Raw genomic sequence first — 27,683 nt, forward strand, 5'->3', positions numbered from 1 at the left:
GAAAGTACCTCACTGCCCAACTGCTCCTTATTAAGCCCAAACCATTTTTCAGAAACTGCTAACACTGGGTTCAATAATCTATAAACCATATGGCTCAATTACTATCCTCCAGGGGAAAATCTGCCCTTGAAATCCTTTATCCTTGACAGGCAACAGCAGGGTGCATTTGATAACCATTTTATGTGAGCATTTATGTAGCAGTTACATTGCATCCTAAATTATTATTTCTCTCATAGAATGAATCTTTATTTTCAGAAATGCTCCATTTAATCTCATCCTCAAATTTAACATGTTTTCATCATATATGTTATCACATTATCCAGTTTTCCATCTTGTGCAATTGCTGCTTACAAAGTAGCTGGCCAAGGAGGGAGAAAAAGGAGCAGCTTGGGGGTGGGGTGGGCGGGTGGGTGTCCCCTGTGGGGAGGAAGGAGACTGAAAGGGAGCAGAGAGAATGGAGACCAAGTGGTGAATTACTATGTCATGACCATCAGAAAGGCTAAGGCAATGAGGCAGAGAAACAGAAGGGCAGATAAATGAGGTAAATAATAAATAAATCCCTCGTGCAAAATAAAAGCCTCTCCAGAAAGAGAGTGAATTACAGCCTGTCCCACTTTCCAGAACATAACCTTTTATTTGGCCCATACAATAAATAGTGGGCAACTGCAAGTAGGGACGCTTGCTTTGGGGGATATATCGCCCAGAAGCTTTCCTGATTACACAGGCTGAGAGCAGATAAACTGTGTGACATAAAAATGACAAACTTCAACAATCAGTTTATGTAGCTGCTGCAAAACACGCTGTGGCTATATAGTCTAATTAGACTGTGAAGGTCACGTCCAAATACTTAGCAAAGACCAAACTTGGCAAACATCGGGAGAATCTTTAGACTACCTTCCAATATATTATACTTGGAATTTCACATGGGAAAACAGAGAAAGACAAAGTTCATTTATCTGACCAACAGAGGCTAGAAAGACTAAAAATGAAAGCTATGCTGTAATCTATCTTTATTTTCGCTTTAGAATGGGAAACTTCATTTTAAAACACATGTTTATTGAGGACCTACTATATACCAGATTATTTCCAAAGTGCTTGGGACAGATTAGGGAACAAAACAAAGATCCTGTCTTTGTGGAGCTCACACGCTGGTAAAAGGAGACAGACAATAAACAAGGATTCCGCTAAGATTTTTATGGTTTCCTGTCTTACGTTTAAGTCCTTTATCCATTTTGAGTTTATTTTTGTGAATGATGTAACTTGGTGGTCTAGTTTCATTTTTTTGCATGTATCTGTCCAACTTTCCCAACACCATTTATTAAAGAGACTGTCTTGACTCCATTGCATGCTCTTGCCTTCTTTGTCAAATATTAATTGAGCATAGTGGTTTGGGTCGATTTCTGGGTTCTCTATTCTATTCCATTGGTCTATATGTCTGTTCTTGTGCCAGCACCAGGCAGTTTTGAGAACAGTGGCTTTGTAGTACAGCTTGATATCTGGTATTGAGATCCCTCCTACTTTGTTCTTCTTTCTCAGGATGGCTGCAGCTATTTGGGTTTTGTTTTTTGTTTTTATTTCAGATGAATTTTTGGAGAGTTCATTCTAGGTCTGTGAAATATGCCATTGGACTTTTAGTGGGGAATGCACAAAACAACAAGATAGCCCACAGCATGGGAGAACATATTTGCCAATGTTATCTCTGACAAGAGTTTAATCTCCAACATTTACAGGGAACTCATACAATTTAACAAAAGGAAGATAAACAACCCAATCAAAAAATGGGCAACGGAACTAAATAGATACTTTTCGAAAGAGGACATAAGGAAAGCGAAGAGACATATGAAAACATACTCAAAGTCACTAATCATCCAAGAGATGCAAATCAAAATGATAATGAGGTACCATTTCACACCCATCAGAATGGTTATCATCAACAAATCAACAAATGACAAGTGCTGGCGAGGATGTGGAGAAAAGGAACCCTCGTGCACTGCTGGTGGGAATGCAGACTGGTGCAGCCACTGTGGAGAACAGTATGGAGTTTCCTCAAAAAACTAAAAATGGAACTCCCATTTGACCCAGTGATCCCACTACTAGGAGTATATCCCAAGAAACCAGAAACGCCAATCAGAAAGGATATATGCACCCCTATGTTCATAGCAGCACAATTCACCATAGCTAAGATTTGGAAACAGCCTAAGTGCCCATCAGCAGATGAATGGATTAGAAAACTGCGGTACATATACACAATGGAATACTATGCTGCAGTAAAAAAAAAGGAACTCTTGCCTTTTGCAACAGCATGGATGGAACTGGAGAGCATTATGCTAAGTGAAATAAGCCAGTCAGAGAAAGATAAATACCACATGATTTCACTCATTTGTGGATTATAGAGAACAACATAGACTGATGAAAAGGGACAGACCCAAAGACTGAGAAACAGCGATCAGGCTATCAATCCCTGGAAGGAAAGTAGGGGAGGGCGGAGGTAAGGGGAAGAGATCAACCGAAGGACTTGTATACATGTATATAAGCCAAACCAATGGACATGGACAACAGGGGGATGGGAGCATGAGTGTGTGGGGCGGGGGGGGGGAGGTTAGGGGTTAATGGGGGGGGATGAGGACACATTTGTAATACCTTAACAAAAAAAAAAAAAGCATATCATCAAGAAGCATGGCTGGGCAAACCAACCATCAGGGGATATGGGTTTGCTGTTCTCTTTGGCCACCCGATTCTCTCAGCTCCAGCAGGGAGAGAACATATTCTGGGCTAGATTTAGCCTTTAGTCTCTGAGTCTGTCAGCAAGCGTGTGGATGTGGTTGAGAAGTTGTGCCTCTGGAGCTGGGGAATAGACATTCAATCAGCCTGTGGTTCTGAGATCACAGATAAGTTTGAAGAACCACTTGTACGGTCGAGTGCACAGGGAGAGTCACTCTAAGCCGACTTGATGGCCGAGGCCAAAAAGTCAATGCTCCACATAAAACAAATATGCCTTAGAAGGAATTCAAAGAACCTTGAGGAGTATAAGTTTTTAAGAAAAGGTATTTCCTTAATAACAAAATAAATAAATGAATTCACATGAGCAAGGGGCAAGGGGGTCGGTGGGCCGTCTTGGAAAGGGGTCAGTGCACAAGGCCATTAGTCCCTTAGCTCAATCATGGTTCCGTCAGGATCATCTCCATCCATCAACAGACAGATGAGCCCAAATTGCTCACCGCACACCAGGGTCATCTGTCCTCTACTTTTCCTTAAAGAGCTCAACCAGCCCTGGATAGTTTTTCTCAGTGGTTAGAGATTGGCCCATATCTGAAGGGTCACGGGTTCAATTCCCAATCATGGGCATGTACCTTGGTTGCAGGTCAATCCCTGGCCCTGTTCGGAGTTCGAGCAGGAGGCAACCAATTAATGTATCTCTCTCACGTTGATATTTCTCTCTCTCCCCCCTTCCCTACTCCCTTCCACGCTCTAAAAAAAAATCAATGGGGGAAAATATATCCTCACTCCTGGGGTGAGGATTAAAAAAAAAAAAAGGGTCCAACCAGATTGTGGTTGGTATCACAGATGTCTGACAAAAGACATTGGCAGGAACTGGGAGGGTGGGAGACTATGAAAATGAAACAAAAAACCTTTGATTTCCCATTAAATAAAACAAAAAGATCTTAAGAGTGGTCAATTTTAGGAGCAGATACAACTTTTGAAGATTTTGATCAGAATTGAGATAACCCCATATTAAGCTTTGTTGTAAAATTTAGTGAAGGGTGCAATTTTTTTCTCTCTAATTATTGTACTGCAGCTTCAGTTTAAGAAATCATGAAAACTTAGATTTCCTAGACACAACATATTTAACACATTTTAAGGTGCTAGTGATATTACTTCTGAACACATTTTTTATTGCTGTCAAACTTAGTACCTTTGATCAGGACACCATTTACCCCAACTGAAACCTGTCTGTTCTTTAAAATCTTTTATCTGTTTGCTGCTCTCTGAAGTGGTAGCTGTTTCTCACATTGCAAGTGCCCGAGGCCTAAAAGCTGGAGACTGGGAATTTGTTGCTCCTAATGCTACTTCTGAAACATAACTTCCCAATCTTATTTTAAAACGAAACAAAAACCCAGTTCTCATGAAGCAGCCAAGCCAGTTTTTACCATGTCCTCACATCTGCTATCTACTGAGCTCCCCCTCATTCAACAAAGACTTTGGCAAGTGGCTCACTGTCCTTTTCTTCTTCATCAAAGCTTTGTGTCTAATCTTGGTGACATAAACATCTAACTCATCCAATATTCTAGCCTCTCAACACTCCACCCTCCCCATTTTCAATGGCCCTGTTGCCACTCTACCTTAGTTCCCCAAATACCTGGGTTCTGTTTTTATTTTTTTGTTTGTTTGTTTTGGTTGCTTAGGGCAAGAGTTAGTGACCTAGAGTCAGTTCTGCCCTAAGAACCAGGCAACCCCAGCGATGGGGCTCACACGATGGGACCTGTGCTGTAGGGGTTGTCCTCTGGCCCTTCTCTGCTAATTCCCTTCCAAAGATGTGAGAAACCTGAGACAGCCAAAAAAACGTGTAAAGTCACATATCCCCTTTCTAGGTCACTTTCTAGGTACCCAGGACCCCAGATATTCCCACCCAAGTGGCCCTAAGCTCCTTGAGAATTGGAGAGTTGTTCTTTGCAGGAGGAGGAACTTCAGTGTCTCAATGCATGAATGTGGGAGTCTTTATGCTGTAGGATGGGTAGGATGGAGCCGTAAATGGAAAGAAGCGAGATGGCTATTCCCAGCTAATAAGAATGGCTGATGCTTCTTATAAATTACAGCTTTAGTCCTGCCTTCTAGGTAAGACAAGATACCTAATCATACAATTGTCTCTGCTTCCTGACAGAAATCCACAGAAAAACCCTGCTTCTTTGAGCCCCGCCCCCTCAAATCACCTAATGCATGCCCAAATCCTGTAGGTCTTCTTTAACACATTTGTACTGAGACACCACAGTTCCCCATGACGTGTGTGCTTCCTTGTTGCATAAGCCAATAAACCCAACTTTAACTTACAGGTGTGTTCTTAGGGTCTTTGACTCCCTAGGTACCAATGTGCTACAAACTGGCATGTAATAGTCAATATTCCATTCTGGCATCTCAGAATAAAATAGTGTATGATAATTAATAGTAGGCATTAATATCATCATCATCATCATCTAAAAAGCAAAAAGCTAGAGATACATGCAGTAATATTGATGAAATCTCCCAATGATGCAGAGTGAAAGAAGCAAGAAACAGAATAATGCACACTAGAGTATAAGTCCACTTATATCAAGTTTAAGAAGTGGTGACACTATGTTGTTTAGAGCTGTAAATAAACTAGAACAGCTCTAAAGAAAAGCAAAGAGTGATCACTGCAGGGGTCAGGAAGGTGGTCTGGTGGTCTTCTCTGGGGTAAGGAGGTCATTCTGATGGAAATGGGTACATAAGGTGTTTCTGGGATACCAATCAGTTTCTATTTATTGATTTAGATTACATGGCGTAAACTTTCTATCCATTCATTAATATGCACAAATAAGTTGTATGTATTTTTATGTTACATTTCACAATGTTAAAATGCAAGAGTAAAAGAATAAGAGCACTAAATACACTGGCATTTCTTTTCATAAAACAGCTTAGATTTGGTTAGTAAGAGTCAATTCACGTGGTGCCCACTACCCATGAATAAACTGCTAAACTGTAACCTCTGAAATGGCAGAGATGATTAAAGGCCTATGGACTTAACTGTAACCACTAGGACTTTCTACTTTAGGCAGCTCCCCCCGCCCCCCCAGTTGCCTCTCTTAGCAATAATAATTCCCTCTACCTTGAAGGATATTTCAGTCGTCATGGTGAACCCATGGGTGATGACTGGTTCCTCCTCTGCAGTCCGTCCTTTCCAGCAGTCCAACTCCACACAGCGACAACCAGACAGGAGCACTTGACGGTACATCTCGACGGAGGAGTTTCCAGCCAGCTGGCCAGCTGTAAAACACCAACAAAATGAACCCCAGAATCCCATGAAGCATAGCAGACATTGGTGGCTTCCTAGACAAGCTCTTCAACAATAAGAACACTGCAGTGTCTAAGAGATGGAATAGTTGTTCTCAGCCTTTCTCCTGCCTCAACATACCAGAAGGTAGTGGGACAATCCTTAATGCAGTTGTGACTCCCTAGCAGTGGTTTTGGGGAAGAAAAAATATAAGAAAGAAACATTGTAACAATAGCAATAACTCATTTTTATTAACTTCTTACCATGTGCCAATTATAGTTTTTTGAACCCTACATGTATTACTACATTTGTTACAAAGATTTCTTGGGCTTACTAACTTTAAAAACACACAAACAAGCTTATTTTCAGATAATGAAAATGGCATAGAGGAATTCATTTACCCAAATTTCTGAAGCTAGTAAATGGAAGACCCAGGATTATAATTTCAATATAATTCTGTCTTTCTATGAAGGAGTACTGTTGACAGGTTATTATTATATAAGTCAACCCCTCTATCATGCTTGTGCAAGTCACAAATGCTTAGAAAAGCTAAATATTCTCATCTCAAAAAGTACTCTTTTATAGGAATAACTTTAAACTTGATAAAAGAAGTGAAAAACTTATACTCAAATAATTACAAAACATTGTTTAAAAATTAAAGACAACCTAAACATATACAAAGACATCCCATATTCATGGAGTGGGAGACTTAGTATTAAGATAGTACTACTCCCCAAATTGACCCAAAGTTCAATCCTGAAGATTCTAATATAATTTTGTGAGCAAATATCTAGACCTTCCTGCAATTTGATCTCTGGCCCTGCTTGAATGACTAAACAGTTCTGCAATTTGAATTCTGACTATTTACATGAGGACCTGCATTCCCTGCACTGTCCCTTTAATCACAAAATTTATTATATCAGTTTATTTTGCAGACTTGAAGGTATTGGCTCATGCCTTGTGACTTCCCCTTACTGAGCATGCCTTGTGACCTGCCTCCTGCCGATCATGTCTTATGACTCCAATCTTGGCCATATCTCATAACTCTACCTGCCAATCTCTATTCCCCTTGCACATATTCACTGTTTTGATACTTGCCCCAACCAATCCCCTTAAAGGTCAGCTCCCTGTGCCAAATGCACTTAAGTCCTGCGCCCTACCCCTTCCTCTTCAGAATGTACTTTTGGTCTGTGCTAAAGGCTACCTCTCCCTGTAAGCCACAGATGAATCTTTCTTTTGCCTGCCATAAGGGTCTTCTGGAATATCTATTGACAATTTTCATCAAAATCCTAGCTTGCTTTTTGGCACAAATTGACAAGCTGGTCCTAAAATTAGTATGAAAATGTAAAGGGTCCCAAATATCCAAAACGGTCTTTAAAAAATAAGAACAAAGTTGGACTCACACTGCCCAATTTCAAAACTTAACTGTGAAGCTATAGGAATCAAGACAGAGTACTGGCATAAGGATAGACATATGGAACACTGGAATAGAACTGAGAGTCCAGAAATAAACCCTCATGTTCATGGTCAATTAACTTATAACAAGGGTGCCAAGACAAGACCTTGCAGAGAGAATCATTCTCTAAATAAACAAATGGTGCTGAGGCAACTGGTTAGCCACATGTGAAATAATGATATTAGACACCTATCTGACATCATATACAAAAACTTGAGATGGATTAAGCTTCTAAATATAAGTTTTTAATACAAACTATGCTCACATAGCTTTAAAAAAAATGTAGAAAACTCTTAAAACATCAGGTAAATCTTTGTGACCTGCATTTAGCAGTGGTTTTGTAGATAAGAGACCAAAAGCACAAGCAACAACAACAAAATAAATAGGTAAACGTCATCCAAATTAAAAGTCTTTTCGAACAGAACTGAAATATTCCTGTGAAGTGATGAGAATTATAATAATCAAGGCACCTGAGAAGTCCTGGCAGGAATGAAAGCCCAACTATTCCTGTTTCACTTAAGAAGTCACCAATTTCTTGACAAATTATTTTTGTAAGATTAATAATAAATAACTTTCAAGACAAGCCCACTGCCAATACACAAATGGAAGTCTGGTTTTCCACATGAAAGATTTTCTCTGATTTATACTCTATAAGCCTCCATCATCTTTTAAAATAGTGAGTTTAAAGATGACATTGATGAAAACCGTTAAAATGATGTTGAGATGGACAAGATATGCCTGGTGGAGACAGGGAACAAAGAAAATGGATGTCACTACACCCAATTACCAGCATAACAAAACGGTGGTCCTAGTAAATGCACTGAAAGGTGATTGAGTAGGTTTGCACAATCACTTTTCTCTACTGGAAAAATAGGGCATTTTATCTCTTTTATTAAATTTAAAAACTTTATTGTTGACACTATTACAGATGTCCCCCTTTTCCCCTCCCTTTGCCCACCTCCAGCCAGTCCCCACGCCCTCCCCTCCAGGAGATCCTCACCACACTGTTGTGAAAAATAGGGCATTGGGAACATGCAAATGTGCTTGAAAAAGCAGAAATGCTGACCAGATAATCTAGAAAGTTCCTGGTGCTAGATAATCAATTTGCCATTTATAATTGCCTCAAAGTTTGTGGAAGTAAAGGTCTTTGCTGCATAAAGGGAAAGGGGGCAGGGGAAGTGAAATGGAAAAGACAGTTGTTTACCTGGTAAACTTAAGGGAGGGCTACTTGCAATTTCATTTATTATTTAAAGAACAAATAGAAGGAATTTAATGTGCTTTAAAAATGTTGGTCAGTTAATGTTTTGCAAGACATAGTAAGGCATGGGCTTGTGAGATGCAAATGAATCTGAAAAAACAACAACACAAAAAAAACCTAAAAAATGGGAGGTGTGTGGGTGTGTGTTGTGTTTACTGTCTAACACCTAAACCCAACAGAATCCCTCCAAAGTAAACTTGTTCATTCTTACAATGAGTAATCTTTTTAGACATGGAAGTCTCCCAACAAAAGCATATTTTGAGAAAACTCACATATTTCCAAAACTGTCCTCTTCTTTGGAATGCATATTAGGTTCCTTCCATGTTTTTCCTTCATTTATGGAGATTTTTTCCAAAAATGTATATTAATATTCTCCATTATTCTCTCCTTTTCTGCCTAAAGCCTCAAAGCTGGCTTATTTTTTTCCCCTCTAGTTCCTAACTCCTCATTCTTAGATCCCATGTCCCGTTATATTTTCATTTGATTAGATCAATAAATACAGCTTCTGGGGCCAGAGGATTGCCAGGGGTGGGGATTAATAATATGTCATGAGTCACTCAACCCTTGTGATTTCTGAAACTAGTATCTGACATCATCTGCCTGGCTGTGAGCACCCCCTGGAGTACATTCCAGGCCCATGATGGAATTTAGGAGCTGAAGCTCCATGGAGATTAACCCCTAATGTTGCCCCAAGTCATAGCTCTGCAACTTCTCACTTGACTGCATTCATTCTGGGCAGCTGGCTACATTCACTTGAGCTTTTGTCTCAGATTAACCAAGGCATGCAGGATGGAAGAGACCAGAAAATTGAAAATAACAATCCCTCTATTAACACAGGCTTCTGAGGAATTTCTCCTCTTGCAAAGGGTGATGATTGTGTATACTTATATATAACATTTTTTATTGTCTTCCCATCAATCTCCAGTGGAAGAAGATTCCAGAGTATGATTCATTTGTTAATTAAGTGACCTCCTTTAATAGGCATTGTCTCCTTTAATAAATGGAAATGGGGACTATTTTTCTTTGCTTTCAAGGCAGTCAGAGCCATTCAGGGTGGGGCAAAAGTAGGTTTAGAGTTGTTCCTATGGAAAAATGATACAGTAGTTAATAACTAATAGTATAAGAATAAAGTCTGTGTTTCTCCTACTTACAAACCTCTTTTTGCCCCACTGTGTAATCCCACCTACCCTTGAGAGAAGTCTCTAAAATACAAAGCAGGTTTTGTTCACCTCAACTGTCTCTTGGGGCACCAGTCTGATCTGATCTTTTCTATAGTGTCTGTCTGCAGCCTCAGGGAGACTATGAAACTCTCTTGAGCACAGATCCAACTGTCATAAGATGGCTTAGGTAGGAAAGTAGGAAAACAACTTTAAATGTGTGCCTTACTAATTATTAGAATCTGTGCATATTCCCACATACATTCTCTGTGGGATACAAAATACTGGGGATATAAAAATGACAGGAGGCATACTCCCTACCTTCACCATCTAGGTAGGGAGGCAAGCACAAACAAAGAAGTTTCTTATGTGCCAGGGTGTTTAAACTCACCCTAAACTCTGATTGCCCTTTCTTTCTCTTCTTCCTCTTTTTCTTTGCCAATAGAATTTTCTATTTAGGTTCTATTGTGCTTCAGGTTCCTCTCCCCAGACCTGGGGTAAGTATTAACTCTTCTCAGCCAGTAGCAGAAGTTCTGTGGCCCATGTTAGTGGTTCAAGTGGGCATTGCTGTGTGGTGTAACTCTGAGCTATATCTAATAGGACATAAAGGAAAGTCTACTTGGTGAGGGGACTTCACTCTTACAAAGGCTCACAAGACAGGGACTTGCCCTGTGCCACATGTGGACCTTATTTCATAGGGAGACAATATTCAGGGTGCACAGTCATATTGAAATCATAAGGGAGCAAAAAGATGGAAAGCATCTGGGCCTCCCATGACATCAATAAATACCTGATTTAATCAATGGTCAACCAGCCTGCTTCTGGACCTTTTGTTGTATGAGGTAATAAATTCCCTAATATTTAAGCCATTAAGTAATAGTATCTTAAGTAAACCAGCCAAAGTAAGACAAATACCATATGATCTCACTTATATGTGAAATCTAAAGAACAAAATAAATGAACAAATGAAATAGAAGCAGACTTATAGATACAGAGAACAGACTGATGGGTGCCAGAGGAATAGGGGGTTGTGAGGAAGGGTGAAAAAGGTTAAGGGATTAAGAAAGTACAAATTGGTACTTACAAAATAGTCACTGGGATTTATAGTACAGCACAGGGAACATAGTGATACTGTAATAATTATGTATGGTGCCAGGTGAGTACTTGAAATATTGGGAGGAACATTTTATCAAATTTATGATTATCTAACCACTATGCTATCCACCTGAAATTAATACAAAATAGTATCGGCTATAAACTGTAATTGCAAAATAAAATTTGAAAAAGTAATATTATTATGTTACTTATAGCCCAACATACTCTGACATGTATTTTACTTAGAGGCAAATTTAAATGTGGTCTATTTATTTGCTCAGTTCATCTTCTTTCCATTCTACCACCCAACTTTCATAGGTTTGTCTGTGATTTAAACCAAAAACAACAGGTTGCATATGCTGGAAGCTAAATGAGTGGGAGAGATGTGAAAGGGTTGGCAGTGGAAGACTGACAAGGGTCAAAATATATCTCGAGTCATTTCTAGAATGACTCAAGAACATATAAGAGATTTTTGTAGCTAAGAACATATATGAGAGAGAGGAGTTGAATGATTATTTGATTCATTCAATCAGATAATATAATTTGTAAGAGGAATAACTAAAACCTAAAGTTATGTTTTCCTTTTTAAGTTGAACAAGGATGTTAATTATTCATTTATACCTCTTTGCCTTGCTGGTGTATATGGAGCCATTATCTCCCAAATGGTTTGTAATATGGGAAGATTTATGAAGAGCTGAAAAACTACAGGTTGAAATGAGTGCATACTGTTCTATCTGGAGAGACTTTTGTTTTGAATCATAAGGGTAGATTTCTCAAGGAAAAACAATAATTTAAAACATAAGCACTACTTGTTGTACTGCCAAGACTATCCAAACCCTAGAAAATGACCATCATAATTAAAAATCAACTCGTTCTGTGCAAATATTCCTCTCAATCATCTGATTTTATATTTCCTCTTGGGTGTCTTGATTGTTAACAAAGGGGCAATAATGAGGCGAGAAATAGACATCATAATAATAATGCATTGCTAAACTGATTGGTTTCATAGTGTAGATTTAATTTTTATAGTCCATTTGAGTGCTCAAAAGAAAACATTCTAAATATCAAAATTCTCCTTGTTTGAATTTGGACTGTTCATTTCTCAGGTATACCAGTTCCTAAAATGCTCTAAGAAAATAAGAAGGATGGGGGATAGGGAGAGGAGGGTTGGTCATAACCTTAATAATGTGAATCTGTAAGCCTTCATTTCTATATTAAAAACATACTGCAGTAGGTGCCAATTTTGTTTGTACCTAACATTTTTCAAACCTACTTGAATAGGAAAGCTTTCCTTTTGCTCCCAAATAGCTTTTATATAAAATACTGTTTTTATATAAAAAGTTTCCACTTGTTCTGTAAATAGCTGTAAAATTAGCTCTAACTCATATTAATATTGAATTTTAGCATTTAATTGGATTTTATTAAGTTATACATACATTGGTTATATTTTTATTTTCTTTATTATGCTATTTATTATAATATTCTTAATTGGCCTTGGGAAGTTTGAATTTCTGTATCATTAATGTTTATATTTACCCAAAGGTATATGAGTTATACACTTAGATTATCTAGAAGTAAAACAATGATACTACTAATATTGTATAAAGTAAAATCAGATTTTACCTCTAAGTCAAAAGAGGATTTTAGGTAAAGCTTCAAGAGCCTGTATTCATATTTATATATAATTATTTTTGGCTAATTATATGAAATCCTCCTTAATTTCCCTGTAGGAAAAGGAAAGACTTTGATATTGGGACAAGGTAATATTATTAAAATGTGGATTTTATAATGCAAACTTTGATATACAAAACATAGCTCAGGAAAGTGAACAAGATAAATTTTTTAAAACTTAAAAAAATCAGAACATCATTTAACATAGGTAACAGTTTAAAAAATTAAATATTTGAAAATATGCTAATTCTACTATTAGATATTAAATAATTGGAGAGAGAATTGGTTTACTTGTTCAGAAATCATACATATGATTCAGATGATGGTAATATGAAACTACTGTACAAAAATGTAGACAGTTATTTGAGTTCTTCCTTCATCAAAAAAGGAGTGGACTCTTTCCTAGTAGCTGAAAGTTCTTCCTTTTGAGAACTGTTTTCCATTCATATGCTAACACCCTAAACAAGCTAACAAATGGAGCCCAATTCTGTACCACATCTGTGCTTACCAAGCTATTCAGAGGGAGGGCAAATCAGTGATTGTGGGAGAAATTAATTGGACTGAAATCCTCAGTGAAATTCAGTTAAAAAAAAAAAAAGAACTGCAGAGAAAAATTTGCACAGTATTCTGTAGTTTGTATTAATCTTGAACAATTTTAGAGCTATCATTGTGTTGTCAGTAAAGTGAATAAGTAATTATGTGTAATTTGTTAGGTATGAAGATTAATAAAGGATGCACAGCTATAGAATCAATTTTAATTGGGAGGTAAAAATGAAAATATGCATGAGAACTTGTGCCTTCACAAGAAAAAATAAAATAAAGTTTTTATTTTGTTTTGTTCATGAAAAAGGTCTAGAAACATCGTTTTATAAGGCAGGGCAGGATCCAAATTGCTATTACTCATACAATTTCTTTCCCCCTAAAAGGAACGAGGAATCATTGGGGAAAAGTCTGGTTCCATGTGTTTCGTAGAAATAAACAAGGTGAGCCTGGAAGATCGTCATGTACCAGAAAGCAAAGACATTTTCAAAGATCAATGGGTGATGCCAAAAAGACATAGAAACCAGTCTAAAATATGTTGCCACCAACAAATGCTGAGGCAGTTTGAGCATCAAAAGTGGCTTTGTTTGAAGGAACAAACATAAAAATCTGAAAACCATAGGTCCATAATGATACACAGAAAGAGAAAAATTAATATATTTTGAAAGAAGTTATAAAGAACAGAGTGTATATCCAGGCAGACTTGTCATTCAATCATTTTGGTATCACTGACTCATTTATTATATGACAAATAATAGAAAAACTGTATTAAATAGATCAGTTGAAAGCATTTGAAGATTTAAAAGGACTATTGGCATAATTACTGCATATTGTGACTTTCCAGGTAGATGAAACCAGTGTCTAAAATTTAACTGGATATGCATTTAAGGATCATGTCATCCTGAGTATACAAGAAATGCAAAATTCTCTCATGGGCCAAGGTCTTTGAAGTTGTATTTCTACGATCCTATCAAATCAAAGCTCTACACTCTTATCTTGAGGTTTTATAGATCTCTCTCCTCAAACTTAAATGAGAAAAAAGATCACATCTTTAATTTTAACCTTTATGTAAAATTTAACTTTCTCTTCATTTATGAATGCAGGTAAAAATCACAGCAGTACTAACAGGACCTATGACTTTGTCATGAGTGGAAATCCCAGATATTCTCATATCATATTCTAATTGTAGCAGATATCACAACATGCTATTTACACAAAAATTTTATTGTATTAATAAAATATGTATTACTTTACCACAGATTTGATTTTTAGTATTTGATAAAAACATTTCAATAGAATTTATTTCCTCTTTAATCCTATGTACGTACTTTATTTTATACATTGAACACTAGAACGGTTCCTAGACTTCATCAGACTTCCCAATAGGTCAATGGTACCAAATAAGATTAAAGAGGCTTGAGAAGGGAAAAGCCCTTTATAAAGGCTTAGAAATTTAAGTGGGAGCTGCAAAACCTTTGAAATAGGCCTAAAACATCCAGGGAAGTGGGCTGAGTGGACACTCTTCTCTTACAGTTAGTGGTTTTACAACAGGGCTAAAGATATCTTGACACCCCTCCAACCCAGAGCTCTGGTCTATGTCCCCTCCCTTTGAATCTGGATAGGACTGTGACTGTTTGGACAAATAAAGAAGGAAGTGGCAATACAGAACTTCAGAAGTTAAAGGCAAAAAGGCAATTAATGTTCCTCCCTGTTCTTTGGGACACTTGTTTTCGTAGCTGTGAGCTGCCATGTAAGTAGTATCTCTACCCTGGGGCTGCCATGCTGTGAGGAAGCCCACACCACATGGCGAGGCCTCCTGCTGGCCATTAGGTCAGCAGTCCTAATGGGGCCCAGCTGTTGTATGGCCCCAGCCCAAGTGCCAGACACGTTGGAGGAGAAACTTCCAGATGATCCCAACTCCCAAGATGTTAGTGTTACCCTGAGCAATTCACTTCCCAGCTGAGGCCCATGACACCAGGGAGCAGAGACAAGATATCCCCTCTGTGTCCTGCCTGAATTCCTGACATAAAGAATATGGATCCAAAAAATAAATAGTGGCTGTTTTATGAGTTTTGGAGTGATTTGTTAATGCAGAAAGGGGTGACGAGAATAGGGTTTGGATGGGCCAAACATGAATCTAGTTAGTTTTATGGCATGGATCTCTTTTAGGAGATAATGTCAGTTGAAATAAAATAGACCACAAGTAGCCTGAGGGCCAATCTAATTTTCCTAAGCATCATGGGAGTTGCAGTTCAAATGACTATGGAACTCAGATTATATGACTCAGAATAGATGGTCTCTGATTACACAGGATCATCCTGACAGCCCATTCCAACTGTCTCAAGGCTACATTTCTATCCATGTCATTTCTATTCTAAACTATTTTTCATGGAGTGTGGGATGCCAGGCCAGTGCAGAACCTGATACCAACTCCAACTGCATTTGAACCAGGAGGACTAGGCCTCTTTAAGGAATTGGGAAGAAAGAACTGCTTAGGTGCCAGATGGCTGAACCCTGTGAGACTCTCTTGGAGAAGTCCCCAGTACCTGGGTCTCCCTGGTCACGCCACAGGTAGTGTTACTGGTCTACTCCACCAAGCAAATCACACACCTCTGAGCAATGAGCCATGAGCACATCAAAACCTCCCCCAAGGCATGGGGAACATTTACAAGGCATCGAGTCTAAATGACACCCCAGACTCTGGTTGCACTGTGGGTATTCAGGTCTCTCTTATCTTATACTCATTTGGAAATGAATTGTGTGAAGCAGGAGAGTGACATGGCTTTTAAAACCAGTCAATAAAAGAAAAATACCACATGATCTCACTCATTTATGGATAATAAAGACCATTATAAACTGATGAACAAAAATAGATACAGAGGCAGAGCAGCATCGAACAGACTGCCAAACTACAGCAGGAAGGCCGGGAAGGGTTGGGGCGGGGGGTAAGAGATCAACCAAAGGACTTGTATGCATGCATATAAGCATAACCAATGGACACAAGACACTGTGGGGTAGGGGAGGCCGGGGGAAGGTCAAGGGGGAAAATAAAAAGGAGACCTATGTAATACTCTTTGTAACATTTTAAGCAATAAACCAAAATTAAAAACAAAAACCAACAAACAAAAAACCTTGTTTTTCTTTTTTAATTAACCAGTAGATTTTCCACAAATTCTTTTCAATGCCTGTGATTAGAGATCTGCTATACAGAAAGTATTCTCCTAGAAATGTATTTTGATTGTAAAAACATTTCAGCTTACTGAAATCTGTATGTTATAGATTTTAACTTAAAACTATGTTGAGATAACATATGTGTATTATGTGTGCATATATATGTTTTAATATTTTTTGATTTAGTGATCTACTAAAAACCACGACAATACTCAATTTAGGACAAATTGGGAAATACTTGTTTTTACTCCTTCATTGTAATATTTATAAAAAATATAGGTTGTCATTCACAGGTCAATTTTTTTTTTCATATCTAAAACCCTGTTATACCTTGAGCAAACTGGCAATTTGCTTTGTGCAGAATTTATTAAAGCCTTCAGAATTTTTCTGTAGCTAAAAGACCTGCAGATAACAAGTAGGATTGTAAATGGCTTTAAGTCCACTGAAGAATGAGCTCATTTACACAAAAATTCCATTGGTTTGAAAATACCACACACAGACACCTTTTAGAAGGCTTGGAAACTTAGATGGAGATACACGTGAAGAAATGATATTGTGTCATAAACATAAGGACACGACTGCTTACCTCTGGAGCCTCTGGTCATGACCCCAGTTCTCAGAGGGATTTCACAGGAAACAAAAGCAAATGTACCTTCACTTATAGGAACGGAGGCAGAGGATGGTGAGATTTGGTGAGACTGGTTCAACAACTGTTAAAGAATTACCAAGTCGTACCTGTGAGGTAGGTGTTGTGTGAGGAATTAATGAAATAGTGAGAAAGGGGCTGAGACATATCTTCATTCAAATCCAGTTTCTCAGGTGAAACGACTCCGTTTTCTTCTCCACTCAGGTAGCGCATAAACCCGTCCACTGAGATCTGTCCTGGAGGCAATGCAGAGTGAAGAGGAGTGTGAGCGCATTCTTTTCATGGGTGGCTGGTACCATGTGATTTTACTTTTCCTGCCCAGAAAGCTCTGGTCACAGAGCAACACGGGCCACGGCAACCTGCTGTTTTGAAATATAAGGATGGTTATCAACTTTATGGATGGAAACAAAAGTTATTAGTGCTTATCTGTGGCTAATAGAATTAGGGGTGAATTTCTAAATTTTCCATTATAAATATGTGCTACTTTTATAATAAAAAAAGTCAATTGCAAGTGGTTTTATTATTTAAAATGATGTAAAAATGTTTTCAAAAATAACATCTTTTTTTTAATAATAAAGATGACCACAAATGAATCTCTCTTGGGGGCGGGGGTGGGGGGGATGGAAATCAAATGATAAAAAAGAGGTTTTTAAATTTCTTATTTAGAATGATTTTATTTCAAATGGAAGAAGTATGATTCACACTTTATTTGGTTTACTCAGATTCTGTTCTTTTCTTGTAACCTTTCTGAGGTGACTAATGCTAAATATTGAATTAATTCTTTATTGTTATCATAAAAAATCATGCTAATCTTTATACAATACATAGAGAGAGCCATCTTAATTCTTTGATCCATCACCATAGTTTGTTTCTTGGACCTTAACCTCCAAAGCCTGAAAAAACCCCAGCACATTTGTGGGTGGTAAAGACCTTGCCAGTACATGTTAGACGCAGCCGTGGGCAAACTACGGCCCGCGGGCCAGATCTGGCCCGTTTGAAATGAATAAAACTAAAAAAAAAAAAAAAAAAAAAGACCGTACCCTTTTATGTAATGATGTTTACTTTGAATTTATATTAGTTCACACAAACACTCCATCCATGCTTTTGTTCCGGCCCTCCGGTCCAGTTTAAGAACCCATTGTGGCCCTCGAGTCAAAAAGTTTGCCCACCCCTGTTAGAGGGTAGCATTGTGTTCTTGTTGAAACGGTGTCGCATTAATATAAAAGTGGTATACGTTCACTGAAGAAAATTAGGAAGTAAGATAAGCAGAGGGGAAAAAGAAAACCTTTTCTGAACAGCTCTAATTCTTCTTTCAGAGTTAACTACTGTTAAAATCCTGTGTGTGTGTACTTCCAGAAGAAAAGTGTGTGTGTGTATAATTATTTAATGAAAGCACAGCCGCTGCCTTCAAAGAGCTCATAATCTAAGGGAAAATAAGACAGTTCACACCTTGAAGAGGAGATGTGAGCTCCTCCAAAGCAGGGTGTGCATTTCTGTCTGTCAGCCCTGGAATCTGCCACAAGGCTTTGTGCAGATAGGTGTGCAATCAGCACTTCTTTTTGATGATCAGTGATTTAAAATAGAAAATAAGTTGCTTTAAACCTGGACGATCATGAAGGACAGCATAACTGATTCTTTTTCCTGACTAGTTGGATCATGTGAAATTGCTAGTATTTGGCATTATGCAACTTGACAACTTGATACAACTTAGTCTCTCCCTACCTGTATTTCAGTGGACCTGCAGTAACTGCAAGTATCCTTAGGAACCAGCAAAGGAAAGTAAGGTGACTGCCTGGCTAGTGTGTGCACCACGTCGGTGTGGGGTGAGGAAAACTTACAAGTATATACCTCTAAAGACATGCAGATGACAGCAGTAAAGTATTGTGTGCCCAACCACACCATCTTTATGGTGCTGGATTTAATCCTGAGGCTGTCAGCTTGTGTCTGTTATTTTACAGGAAAAAATATCTTTGGTCTAATCAGCAAATTTTAAAAGCAATTAAAACAAAACATGTGCCAATATGGCGGTGATGAAAAATTAATTCCCATCGATTCCCATTTATTGCCTCTAGTGCCTTCTGGGCACTTGTGTTGAGAAAGATTCTGAAGTGAACTTTTGATTAATTTTGATATCAGCATGGGTACAGGACAGAAAAGTGGGGGTATACCAGATATACTTGTCATTCTCAAATGAGGATATTATAATTAAAATCAAGTTTATACTCTACAATATGCCAGGAAGCATGTGTCAAAGTTCTATTTAATCCATTAATGAGGAAACCAGGAATATGACAAGGTCATTTCAAAGGACTCTATGAGACTCTGATACATGTATGTGTGTGTCACCAAATTCCCCAAAGAGAGAAAAACAACAACCCAAAAACCTGTCCTATTAGTCAATAAGATACAACCAGCTCTGTATTCAATTTAGCAATTTTTTTTGCATTATCATCTCTACCTTTATTGTTTTATAGAAATTGAAATTTTAGTCAGTAAAAAACAAGAATTAGGTGAATTGGTGTTTGAGAGGGTTATTTATCATTAATCATACTAAAGAATGTAAAATTCCCCAGTGATGAATTTACCTAACCTGGAATAAGAATGATGAATGAGATTAGAGCACAGTTCAGATTACTATTATAGACTAGGTGAGCAAACCCTGGGAACCCCCTTTCAACCCCAAAGCTTTGCCTTGCTAACTAAAGGAACAAATGTGAAGATTTTGGTGCACCAAATGACTAAGCAGAGATATGCCAAAGTCAAGAAGAGCCAATGAAAAAGTAAGGATAAGGAGTGGTCAGTTTATAAGTTTCAAGGTGTCAGCTAAGGGGTCTGGAGTTCATTTGCAAAAATGCAGACGGTACTGGTATAATGAATTAGCCCCCAAATAGTTCTGAATAGTAAAGGCTTTGAGACAGAAAACAGAGTCTTACTGAATTTCCCTTTGTTGCATATAACCTACAGTTAGACTATTTGCATTTGCTGTTAACTTAAATGCATAAGTCTTTTTGCACTAACCTTGCACTATTTTTGCAAAACTGCTTACATTATTTTTCTGGTCTACTGAGGAGCATAGATGAATGGAAAATATTGAGAGTTAAGAGAGAAAAACATTGATATCCTAAACAAATTAGTAAGAGCACAAGAAATCCATTCCTGGGAGCAGTAACTGATCAGGGACAAATTCCACAACCATAGGATGAGTCAACTCTCCAGACTCATAAGTCTCTTCTAGCTCTAAAATTCAATGAGTTCAAGTGGTTTAATATAATAGGGATGGTTACTAGCTCAATTAAAACAAAATGCCCCATAATAGAATGAGATTATAAAACATCAAACCACAATAAAGAGCAATGCTACAATTTTCTGGAATAAAATCAACAGTGAAGGGAGTTAAGTTCAGAAGGATAAGGCCAGCTGACAAAGGCTAAAAGCAGAGCCCCCTATATATTTTCTTAATAAAACATTTGTATGCTTTCAATTGAGTGTGTCACTCATACCAGTATAATGCAGCATAATATACTGTATGAACCACTTGGAACAGCGATTTTCAACCTTTTCATCTCATACACCCATAGGCTAATTACTAAAATTCTGTGGCACAGCAAAAATGTACTTTTTACCAATCTGACACAAAAAAAGGTATAATTTTGATTCATTCATACCAGATGCCTATTGTTGTGGCGGTTGTCATTTTTTTAATTTGACAATCTATTCAGTCACTGCCCCAACTAAATAGTCAGGTATCACATGTTTTAAAAATTCTTGTGATTAAAAAAAACAAAACAAAACAAAACAAACAACAAACAAAAATTCTACTGATGTGCTGGTTGAAAATTGCTGACAGAGTCAAAATAGAAAAAAATATAAATCCCTCAAGGAATGAAAAACAACAGCTGTATAAAGCTTTTCCATTCAAAAGAAGTTCTGGTGTTCAACAAAAAAGTGAACTGATGATGCAAAAGTGAAGAGATCTGACTTTTATGGGGAGAAACAATCTCCAAAGAGACATAGGAGGAAAGTGGCAAAATGATGGCCCAATGGCCACTGATATGACTCCTCATACTTCAGCGATATCCTTGCTGCAAAGAACTCTCAAATGCCACATGGGTTTGCACAGATGCCATGGCCAGCAACTGTACCTCCCCCTCCTTCTGCCTGTCTCCCTCCCCTGGGATAGATAATGACTGAGGCTCCACCGATGGCCTCTGAACATGTCAGGAAGATAGAAATTCGAAATTCTGCTGTGACAAAAATGAGGGCACTCAGGGATGCTCTAAAACAATGCAGTGTATCTACTGCCACTCAACTGGATGTATTTCATGCTTACAAGTGCATGCGAAGGCCCTTGAATAATTTATTAGGGTACGAGCTACTCTGATATCTTTTCTAAATCCGAGGCCAGCCCATGGGCCTCAGGAACAACCAAGAGTGAGGAGGCTTTGTGTCCAGACAAGGAAACTTTGAAGAATAGAACAGAAGAATGGTGTAAGGAGTGTTGTGGACTGGTCCTCCCATCCTCTCAGGTTCTGACTCCTTTATCGACTGATGTCTAGAAGCTGACTTCCAACAGGACTTTTCAGCTTTCCCATTCTGTTCTGGGCATCTGAGAATGATGTTTTAGCTCAAGTCTCTCGGGAAGAACAAGATATCATGTACTTACTTACCCTGGAGCTAAGGCACTCCTCTTCGGTGGTTATTAATAAACATAATTTTAGGGAGATGCCAGAGGTGGAGAATAACCAAGGATGTGCCCAACAGAGTCCTGACCTTCAAGAACTTAAAAAAAATACCATGACAAAATTCTTATTTTTTAAAATATATTTTTAAAATTTATTTCAGAGAGAAAGGGAGATGGAGAGTTAGGTAGAAGCATCAATGATGAAGTAATTGGTCAGCTGCCTCCTGCATGTCCCCCCACTGGGGATTGAACTCACAACCTGGGCATGTGCCCTGACGAGTAATGGAACTGTGACCTCCTGAGTCATAGGTCAATGCTCAACCATTGAGCCACACAGGCCAGGCTCTTTCCTGATTCTTTACACGAGCTCAGTGATCCAGGGAGGGAAACAGTACAGCGTGATCAAAAACAATACAGCATGATCAAAAGCTCTAGGTAGGATTCATGGGCACATTACTCAGGCACATTGAAGTCCGGCTCTTCCCTGCTCAGTGTGTTTTTTAATGGGAGGGTTACCTTGGGGATCACTCCATCATGGCATCAAAGTGCCGACATAGAAGTGCTCCTGAGCTAGTCCTAAAAGCAGATGTGAGGCAGGAGCAGCAGAGTGCTAAAGAAAAAATAATGCTGTGGAGGTTCAAGGAAAGGCATGTGGCTGGCTGTGTTTACAAACATAGTCTCGTGTGTGTGTGTGTGTGTGTGTGTGTGTGTGTGTAATGGATTCTGACTTTAAAGGAAATATATGGTATAAGTGCGAGCAGGACAGGAAAGGAAGAAAGAGAGGAAGCCAGTGTTTGAAGAGCTTCATGAATTTAATCTATTTCCAGTGTAATGTTTAACAAACATTTACATATTGCTTGCTATATGCAAATATTAACTCATCTCATCTTCATAATAACTCTATGAAGTGGATACTGCTTTGATGCTTATTTTATAGGTAAGAAATGGAAGGCAAGTAGCTTGCTTAACATCACACAGCTTGTGAGTGGATAAGTTGGGTTTTGAGCCTCGGTAGTCAAGCTTTCTGTTCTCTGCCATTGACCACTACGTTGTGCTGCTGCAGAAGACACTGCCTGTAATCTAGTCATAGGAGAAGGTAAATGATACTAGGAGGAAGAGCTACATTATTTGAGCACCAACAATGTGCCAGGCACAGAAATCCTAGGAGAGATGTATTTTTAAACTCTCATTTTCAGTTGAACTACTGAGGCTTAGAGAGGTAAGCAGTTTTTCTGGGGTTACTGGGGTACTTCATGTGAGAGCTGGACCTGGAATGCATGCCAGGGCAACAGAAGGAGACAGTGGTGAGTAGGACTGATAGCTTTCCCAGCACTCGCCTGGCTGAGGACACGGATGATGGAAAGGAAAGGGTCTTGCCTCTGTGTCAATTGGCTTCAATCAGGGCCCCCTGAAGGAGTCCTAAAATAGTCCTGAATGTGACCAAAGAAGAGTTTTCCCCCCCTGTGATTTACTTATCACACTAAAACGTGCTACTTTAATCTCTTCGTTGAAATAAGCTGGGCTCAGGCAGGACAAATGACCCATCTGGCAGATGCGTGAGGATTAGCTCTTTGATTAGGATTTGTCTACCACAGTGTAAAATTCTTTTCCACCCTGAGTTTACATTCTAGTCTTTGCAAGTAATTTAAAGGCATCCGCTAGCATTTTTATTCCCTAACCCATGAATCTAACTTTTAGGAAGAAAAATAAAATACAACAGAAAACTTGTTATGTCAGTGTGAGAGCAAGAGAAATGCTAAACGGAAGATGTGACACTGTTCTGTAGGTCTTGCAAAAAATATGCAAGTTAGCTTAAAGAAATAGAAATAGCCCCGTACAAGCAAATAACATCTTTCAAAGCCCGGAAACCCAGAGAATTCTCTACAAATTCTGCCTTGCAAGACAGATGGCCTATAAATCCACAGAGTCATCACACATTTGAGATGGGCAAGTTGGACAACATGTGTGCCAGTTAGCATGGCCACCAGCCTCGTTCTGTTGAGCCAAATGCCAATTAGTCAGGCTCTGGCTCTCAAAAGTTTGGATGTCACTGGAATTGGGTGGTTGAGAATCTATTCATCATCATTCAAGCCCCACTCTTAATGTAATGATACCAGCGCATGTTGGAAGGCTACTGGTCCAATGGATTACTTAGCACCTTCTAAGTCCCTTCCATGCACAGCACTGAGAAGCTATTTCCTTGGCTCATGAAAATTCCTAGTGCTGTGACCCTTATGTGAATTCTGCTAGAGCAGCTCAGAGAAAGTAAGTGCAGATGGCTCTAATATCCCATGGCTCACCAAAATCCCTTTGCCTGCTTTCAGAAATTGTCTATTAAATGTTCCATTTTCACTTATCTTTGCTTGGGCACAAACTTTCCTATTACATTTGCCAACTAACTGTGTCTTTGGACAGGATATGATCCCTGCTTGTTTCTTTACCTGTTTTATCAATTTTTTTTTCCAACCCTGAAGTCAGTATGTTCTATACATGTTCTTATGTATTCTTATTTTAGGTTGAGAAGTGTCAGACATTCTTATTCCATCTTGATTGCTAAACCTGTTTTATTACCATAACTATGTACAAATACAAGCCGAAGATACTGTATGATAATGGCCACTAAATTGCTATGTGCTTTTCTCAAAAGCCTTTATAGATTAACTCCATTACCCAGCTACCATGCCTTTCTGTGTTCCTGAGTTCTCCCATATTAAAAATAGTTGAACTTGTTAATATGGTTTTGTGTGAAAGTTCTTAATAATAACACCTACCTTTGATTGAGCACTTTCCCCTTTTCAAAATATTCTTACATCTGCAATTTATTTACTCCTCACTGTTCAGTTTGGTAGGTAAGACGAAGTTTTATTATTTAATGCAACATATAAATGTTAACCCAATGAGGTTACACAATCCCTTTAAATTGACATGGCTACATGAACACAGAATCCAGATTAGAACCCTCCATAGCTTGGAGTCTTTCCACTAGATTTGTAAAAGAACTAACTGGTCATTTAGGGTTAGAGGTTCTTGGAGGGTAGTGAAGAAGTTCACTGCATTTTATTAGTGCACGTAGCCATTTAGTGGCCATTATCACATCGCTCTATCAGAAGAGACCCTTCACAATGGTTCCTGAGCCATAAGGCACAGGAGGCAAAAATATTCTTGCCCTGGCCGGTTTGGCTCAGTGGATGGAACGTCGGCCTGCGGACTGAAGGGTCCCAGGTTTGATTCTGGTCAGGGGCATGTACCTTGGTTGCGGGCGCATCCCCAGTGGGGTGTGTGCAGGGGGCAGCTGGTCGATGTTTCTCTCTCATCGATGTTTCTGGCTCTCTACCCCTCTCCCTTCCTCTCTGTAGAGAATCAAAATATATTTTTAAAAAATGTTCTAGATCCTTAACTAGAATGTCATGTTCTTTGGTCAAGCTGGACACTGGCTTTCTAACGTCAAGGAACATGGCCTTCTCTTTGTTTTCATCTCTCCCAGTGTCTAGCATAAAGGCAAGTCCACAATATGTGCTCATTAGTGTTTTCTATAGCTACTTGAACATGTTATCACTTAGTGCCTGAAATGCTACCTGGCATTAATCTGCCCCTCATCTAGCCCCCTACACTGCAGCATTCCTGGAGTACAGCGCGAATGTCACTCTCCTCTTCAAAAGCCTTCATCCTTCCTCGCAGAGGAGTTCTGCTACACTGACTGCTCCATGCGGAGAAGAATGGCACCTATTTATTGCCTAGTACAAGGGTGGCCATAGGCAGTAAGGCTCCAAAAATGTGTGTTGACTAAATGAACGAGCCAAGATTAGCATCAAGGCCTACATGTCCTTTTAGCTTCCCTTCTCATTTACTTCCTTCTCAAACAAACTGATGAAAGTTACTTGACCATTCAAAAACTCAATTTCCATCCGGTTGGCATGGCTCAACCTCTGAACCAGGAGATCATGGTTCAATTCCTGGTCAGGGCACATGCCCAGGTTGCAGGCTCAATCCCCAGTGTGGGGCATGCAGGGGGCAGCCAATCAATGACTTTTCTCTCACCATTGATGTTTCTATCTCTCTTTCCCTCTCCCTTCCACTCTGAAATCAAGAAAAATATATTTAAAAAATAAACAAAGACCCAATTCCCTCATTGTAAAATGGAGGTAATAATACACTCAAAGATTTGCCCTGAGGTTTATACAAGATAATTGGCTGGTAAAGAGTTTGAAGTGATTCTTGACACCCCCTAGAACCTCAATAAATAAAACATCCCCTTTCCCTGGAACATAAAGGACACTAAATAGATACTTGCTGAATGGTGGTGTACCACATTCTATCTTGTAGAATAGTAATTTGTATACTGATATATTTGTATATATCACCTGTCTGAATTATAGTCTCCTTGAGGATGAAGACTTTATCTTGATTTTGTTCCTCTTCTTTATAGTTCTTAAGTTAGGTGGGCAATACAAGCTTATTCATTCAAATACCCATGCAGCTGCTTCAGTTGTGTATTACAATAAAGAAAAGAGTGCAATGAGCATCAGGTACCTTGGAGGATCTCTCCTTTGATATGATGGAGATTCTTGAAAAAATCCTTTCCACATGGGCTCCTGGAGTTTGCCCCAGGATGAGATCCAGTCATGCACACACTAACTTGCGCGATGACACCACCTCTATGGCTGCCTTCCTTTTTTTCATTTGCACTTCCTAAATTGTCCCACCCAGGATCACCTCTTAAATAAACCCCTCATGCTTGGGTTCTTCTCCCAGGGTAGGCTTCAGGGGGAACCCATATAAAAACCAATTGCGATGTTAATAAGAAGTATTTTTGATTCATTGTCTATGTGTTAATGTAGAGTGCTAGGTGAGAAGGTTAATTCTGTCAATCATCCTTAGTTAAGACTTCCTCTTCAAATAATGCTATTTTTACTCTTTCACAATTGGAGTCCTACAGATTCCAGTGGTTCAGAATTAAGGCAGAGCTCCGAAAATATCTATAATGAATTAATGTCTTAATTGGTCATTCTCAGCTTCCTGACATTATTTCACCCATTGCCATGGCACATTTTTCAGCTTTCTTGTTAAGTGCCAGGCTTGGACAGTCCACACCTCCCCTCACCTTGTTTTCTTGTGGTCATTGTTTGTTTTCCATGAACTTCATTCTTTCTGTATTTCATCTGTTTCCCCACCAGTTATTTGCTATGAAATAAACTGCTAACAAAACTGGAATTCTGGGTAATGCAGATGTTGGGAGGCCAAATGGCTGTGGCTTTGTAGCCTTTCTCCAGCACAGTGCAATCTGCAAGCTATTCATTTTATCCGAGCAATAGTCTCACCTAACGCTTGGAAGGGGAAAAGTATAATAGCCAGAGATTATTAATGCTATGCTCTTATGGGAGGTTGCAGCTAGGGAAAACATAGCCATTATCTGCTTTGTCCAATAGCTCTCACACAAAGAGCAAGGCATCTCAGGAAGGTATACTCTGATGCCATAAAAAGCTGCCACCAAACTCAGCATCCTGGGGTGGATTAGGCTACCAAGCTCACTTCCCTATCTCTTGGGACTGGCATTTGACTTTATTTTTTACAATTTATATTTTTCCTGGTTGGTTGTTTTATGAAAGAGGACATTTTGGCTGTGAATGGACATGGTTGTGACTTTGAGATGACTGAAGAAAAAGGCTAGAGGAATAAAGTAAACAAGACTTCTGGGCCAGGCATTTGCATCTCTTCAGACCAATTCCTGCTTCTTGGGAAAGGAGGAAATGCAATCAAGGAGCGAAAGTGAAGGGAGTTACCAAGTCAACTAATGATGAGTGGATTCATAATAGCTATCTTGAAAAAAAATGTTTTTTTTTTCATTTTGACTGATCTCTCATACTTCAGAAAAATCTCCAAACATATGAAACACAGAGTTAAGACTAGCTTGAAATATAGTCATAGGTGATAATTTCATTCTTCTGTGACCTTCCATAGAAACTACAAAGTCAATAGGTAGATTTTAAATGGGATCTTAATCAAT

The 27,683-nt window shown here is 38.7% G+C and overlaps 1 protein-coding gene across 2 annotated transcripts in view; it reads right to left on the reverse strand.

Moving 5' to 3' along the window:
• Positions 1–27,683, reverse strand: part of PLCB1 (phospholipase C beta 1) — a 624,828-nt gene that overhangs the window by 141,017 nt on the left and 456,128 nt on the right. For both annotated transcript variants that reach the window (XM_081097387.1, XM_081097386.1), the window contains exons 10-11: positions 17,088–17,234; positions 5,840–5,997 (exon numbers count right to left, since the gene is read on the reverse strand). In XM_081097387.1, coding sequence (XP_080953513.1) covers positions 5,840–5,997; positions 17,088–17,234 — 305 coding nt within the window. The remainder of the gene's footprint in view (positions 1–5,839; positions 5,998–17,087; positions 17,235–27,683) is intronic.

Source organism: Myotis nattereri (genome assembly GCF_964212035.1).
Source record: "Myotis nattereri genome assembly, chromosome: 8".
Classification (NCBI taxonomy): domain Eukaryota; kingdom Metazoa; phylum Chordata; class Mammalia; order Chiroptera; family Vespertilionidae; genus Myotis; species Myotis nattereri.